General features: G+C 41.1%; 1 protein-coding gene and 1 non-coding gene across 2 annotated transcripts; both read right to left on the bottom strand.

Annotated features, from left to right (window-relative positions):
* Positions 1-1,092: 1,092 nt before the first annotated feature.
* Positions 1,093-1,607, bottom strand: LOC122686003 (60S ribosomal protein L10-like). The gene has a single exon (XM_043891077.1). It carries the CDS (start codon positions 1,542-1,544, stop codon positions 1,134-1,136), a length of 411 nt encoding a protein of 136 aa, XP_043747012.1. The 5' UTR covers positions 1,545-1,607; the 3' UTR covers positions 1,093-1,133.
* Positions 1,495-1,629, bottom strand: LOC122686355. The gene has a single exon (XR_006338723.1). It is a non-coding gene; the product is annotated as a small nucleolar RNA SNORA70 (small nucleolar RNA).
* Positions 1,630-5,166: the final 3,537 nt, after the last annotated feature.

Raw genomic sequence — 5,166 nt, 5'->3', positions numbered from 1 at the left:
TGAAAGAGTTAGTCACTCAGTCATGTCCAGCTCTTTGATACCTCATGGAGTATAGCCTGACAGGCTCCTCTGTCCATGGAGTTCTTCAGGCAAGGATACCAGAGTGGGTAGCCATTACTTTTTCCAGGAGATCTACCTGACACAGGGGTTTAACCCGGATTTCCTACATTTGCAAGCACATTCTTTACCATCTGAGAAACCAGGGAGGAGATATATATATATATATCTTATTATTTCTATCTAACTTCTCTATTATTAACACTGAAGAAGAAAAGCAGAGAAAATCAAAATGAGAAGGAAAGGCAAAAAAAAAATGCATGCCACATCAGTAGTCCTGCCAAAAATAAATGATCTAAATTCTTAAAGCTCTTTGTGTTGTTTCGGGGAAGATTATGTTCAAAGACCGAGACTGTCTTTGACAACATTTAACACGGGTTCACTGTGGGAATTATAATAATTTCACAAGCCAGTCGCATACAGGATAATGTCTCTTAATGAGCCAATAAGGATATAACAGTCCAAACCAATGATAGATTAATTACACTATTCAGTTCATTTCAGTTCAGTCGCTCAGTCGTGTCCGACTCTTTGCGACCCCATGAATTACAGCACGCCAGGCCTCCCTGTCCATCAATAACTCCCAGAGTCCACTCAAACTCATGCCCATCAAGTTGGTGATGCCATCCAGCCATCTCACCCTCTGTCGTCCCCTTCTCCTCCCGCCCCCAACCCCTCCCAGCATCAGGGTCTTTTCCAATGAGTCAACTCTTCGCATGAAGTGGCCAAAGTATTGGAGTTTCAGCTTCAGCATCAGTCCTTCCAATGAACACCCAGGACTAATCTCCTTTAGGATGAACTGGTTGGATCTCCTTGCAGTCCAAGCGACTCTCAAGAGTCTTCTCCAACACCATAGTTCAAAAGCATCAATTTTTCAGCACTCAGCCTTCCTCACAGTCCAACTCTCACATCCATACATGACCACTGGAAAAATCATAGCCTTGACCAGACAGACCCTCCCCTTATTCCAGGCAAGTAGAGATGAAAAGTAGAAAGTTCATGTTTTTTTTTTTTTTTTTTTGACAGGAAATAGCATTTATTGGTGAGCGTGATTAAGGAGGGAACAGAGCTGATGCTCATGAGTGCAGGGCCCACCATTTGTCCAGGGGACCACGATTAGGGATGTATTTGACCCCACAGCCATCCGGGATGAGTCGCTTTTCTGCCACCATGTTCTCAAATTCATCCGCATTGAACTTGGTAAATCCCCACTTCTTGGAGATGTGGATCTTCTGACGGCCAGGGAACTTGAACTTGGCCCGGCGGAGGGCTTCAATCACATGCTCCTTGTTCTGCAGCTTGGTGCAGATGGACATTATGACCTGGCCAATGTGGACCCTGGCCACTGTGCCCTGGGGCTTTCCAAAGGCACCACGCATACCTGTCTGGAGTCTAGATTGAGAAACAGCAGGCCAGTCATGAATGCCCACTAGGAAGAGTTGTCTCCAAGGTCCCTTAGGGCTACCTGTACAGGCAACAGGTTGCATACACTACCAAGGAGGCTGCTGTTTGCAGCCATTGCACACTGGGCCCCCATGGGGAAAAGAGCACAGTCGGCTTAATTGGCTGCAAAAGAAAGTTCATGTTTAATTGAGGTGTAACTTTGTATCAACTGGGAGAGATGGCTTAGGCAGTCCAGAGCTGATGTCCAGCTGCCCTTACAAAAACCAAAACCCTTTCTGCTAGCAAACCAAGGTACCAGTGTTGGGGGCAAGATAATGTCCTCTGAGAGGCCACTGTTAAGTGTTCACCACTGCAGAACAAAGATTTGCCTTGCCCAGGCAGCAGCTGATGTTCCTAGGTCTTTAGCAATTTTTCTTATAAAATAAATGCAAATGATTCACCCAGAACATCATGAACTCATCCCCACCCAGACCGCTAACTGCATCTTATACCTCTCTCCCCTGTGGCTTAATTTCAGTCGCACTAACCTTGATGTCTCTCAGACAGGACAAGTTTGCTCCTGCCACAAGGCCTTTGCCTCAGCAGATTTTCTGTCTGGGACCCCTTCTCTAAACCTCAGAGGACTGGTTCTTCTTTGTCACTCTGGTTCAGTTTAAGTCACCTCCTTAAAGAGGACTTCACTGGCCATGCAATCAAATGGTACCACTAGATCACCCTTTTCTTTTTTCTGTATTTTTTATTAACCATTTTAAAAATTATAGTTAATTTACAATGCTGTGTTAGTGTCAGGTGTATAGCAAAGTGATCCAGTTACAGTATATATACATATGTGTGTATATATACACATATATTCTTTCTCAGATTCTTTTCTAGTATAGGTTGTTACAATATCTCAAATATATTTTTCTGTGTTACACAGTAGATCCTTTTCATTTATTTTATATATAGTAGTGTGTATCTGCTAATCCCAGGCTCCCAATTTATCCCTCCCCACCCATTTCCCTTTCTGTAACCATAAGTTTGTTTTTTATGTAAGTGAGTCAATTTGTAAACAAGTTCATTTGCATCATTTTTTTAAGCTTTCACCTGTAAGTGAAGCTCCAATACTTTGGCTATCTGATGCAAAGAGCTGCTTCATTGGAAAAGACTCTGAGGCTGGGAAAGATTTTGTGCAGGAGGAGAAGGGGGCAGCAGAGGATGAGATGGTTGGATGGTATGGACTCATTGCTCAAACTCAATGAACTAGAGTTTGAGCAAACTCCAGGAGGTAGTGAAGGACAGGGAAGCCTGGCAAGCTACAGTCCATGAATCTCTTTGGGGTTGCAAAGAGTAGGACACAACTTAGTGACTGAACAACAACAGTAAGTGACATTATGATATTTGTCTTTGACTTTCTTCACAAGAATATTGTTTGACAAAGAAAAGGTTTTCTAAAGGTTTGTTTGAGGCTTATTTATTTAGGAAAAGCCAAAAACATTTTAAAGACTTCCTCAATATTTTGAAAATATTTTGTGAAAAGTGAACATCATAGAAATTTTCCCAAAAACAAGTACATAGTTTTGTTTTTGGTATAGAGGTAATGAGGAATAAATATGGTAGACATAGAAGATGTTGAAGAATTACAGAGATGCCACAAAATAATGAGAAAAGTCTCTGAAGTACCAGGACAATGAGATGAATAACCGGCCTTTGAAAAGCTTCATTGTTTCTTAAAATAAATCTTACCCTCTCATTCCCCTCCTGTGTCCTTGAGTCTGTTCTCTACATCTGCCTCTCCACCTCTTCCCAGGAGCATTCACATATATACACTAAAACATGTAAAATAGATAACTAGTGGGAAGCTATTGTATAGCACAGGGAGCTCAACTCTGTGCTCTGTGACAAGCTAGAGGGGTGGGATGGGGGTGGGCAGGAGGGAAGCTCAAGAGGGAGAGATATGTGTGTACACAGCTGATTCACACTGTTGTGAATCAGAAACTGACCCAACCTTGTAAAGCCATTATCCTCCAACTTTAAAAAAATAAAACACAAATAAATTTCTTTTAATATTTTAAATAAATAAATAAATCCTGACTTGCAGGAGGACTGGGTATAAGTGAAGACACTCTTGTTCCCATGCCATTCCTCTTACATGCATAAGATTATTGTTTAAAATACTTAAAAACAGCCCTTGTGAGCAAAAGGATTAAACACCCTTCTAGATTCCAATATGAATCTCTACCATTCCTGATATTTCTGGGAAAAGATAAGCAGACAGCACTGTTATAACAGCCAACCTGAAATTCAGACTCAAACAAAGAAAAGACCTCCTTTCCAGAAGGCATGTTGCTGCCACAGGACTAGAAATTGGCCCCATAGGCTGTCAAAACAATGTTGCTGGGCTCTCTAGTGTTTTAATGGGAATGCTGGCACAAGATCTATGAGGAAGCAACTGGATTAATACACAGTCTAAGCATAGCATCATGTTCCAGTACCTGGTACAAGAGTTGTCCACGAGAGTTACTGCCAAGTTCATATAAGATTAAAAATAGATCCCCATTAAGTGAAATACCCCAGCACAGGCTTGAGTTTAAATGGAGAGTACAAAAATAGGAATGACTTTTGTTGCCATATTACTAAATTCCTAATACAGCCTCCTTCCAATTTCCTTAGTAATATTTCGCTCTCTATATCTTTTTATTTTGACCCTGTGGCATGTGGGATCTTAGTTTTCCCAACCAGGGATTGAACCTCTGCACTTTGCAATAGTACAGAGTCCTAACCACTGGAACACCACAAATGCCCCTTAGTAGCATCTCTTGACCAAGTTAGCACCAGATGCCAAGTTATATTCCTTTCTGAAATATAAAGGCAATATAATCAATGACTTTATGTCCCCAGTCAGGAGTAAACGTCATTGTCTGTGCAGAGGCAGGTTTATTACAGTGTACACAGAATGCCAATTACCACCAAATCTGTTCCATGACGGGCATTCTGGAACACAGAGCTCAGACAGCCATATTTAATAATCTAAATTATATTAAGATAAAAGAAAAAATAACAACATAACTAAAAGAGTTTGGGGGTTTGTGTGTATACAGGTTCTGTAGTAAATTTGACATAAACAAGAGGTTCTGAGCTAAATACTAAGAGAAACTAGAGAGTTCTAAGGTAAAATCTGACAGAAACTTGAGGGTTCTGAAGTGAATTCTGACAGAACAGAGGATGTTCTGAGGTAAATTCTGTCAGAACCTAAGACCTTCTTAGGTAAAATCTGCCAGAAACTAGAAGGTTATGAGTTAAAATCTGACAGAACCTAGGACGTTCTGAGGTAAAAGCTGACCGAAACTGGAGGGTTCTGAGGTCAAATGTGACAGAAACTAGAGGGTTCTGTGGTCAAATGTGACAGAAACATGAGGGTTCAGAGGTCAAGCGTGACAGAAACTCAAGGGTTCTGAGGCAAAAATCTGAAAGAAAATAGGATTCTGAGGTCAAATCTGACAGAAACTAAGGGGTTCTGAGGTCGAATGTGACAGAAACTAGAGGATTCTGAGGTAAAATTTGACAGAAACTCGAAAGTTCTGAGGTCAAATCTCAAAGAAAATAGAAAGGTTCTGAGGTAAAATCTGACAGAAACCTGAGGTTTCTGAGGTAAAATTTGGCACAAACTAGAGGGTTCTGAGGTAAAATCTGACAAAACCTAGGACTTCTGAGGTAAAATGTAAT

Source organism: Cervus elaphus, chromosome 29, assembly GCF_910594005.1.
Source record: "Cervus elaphus chromosome 29, mCerEla1.1, whole genome shotgun sequence".
NCBI lineage: Eukaryota > Metazoa > Chordata > Mammalia > Artiodactyla > Cervidae > Cervus > Cervus elaphus.
Note: the sequence above shows the minus strand (reverse complement) of the source record. Positions and strands in the feature narration are given on the sequence as shown.

Excerpts from the sequence above, each read along its gene's own strand:
- LOC122686003 (XM_043891077.1), bottom strand. The coding sequence starts at position 1,544 with ATGCAACCTGTTGCCTGTACAGGTAGCCCTAAGGGACCTTGGAGACAA.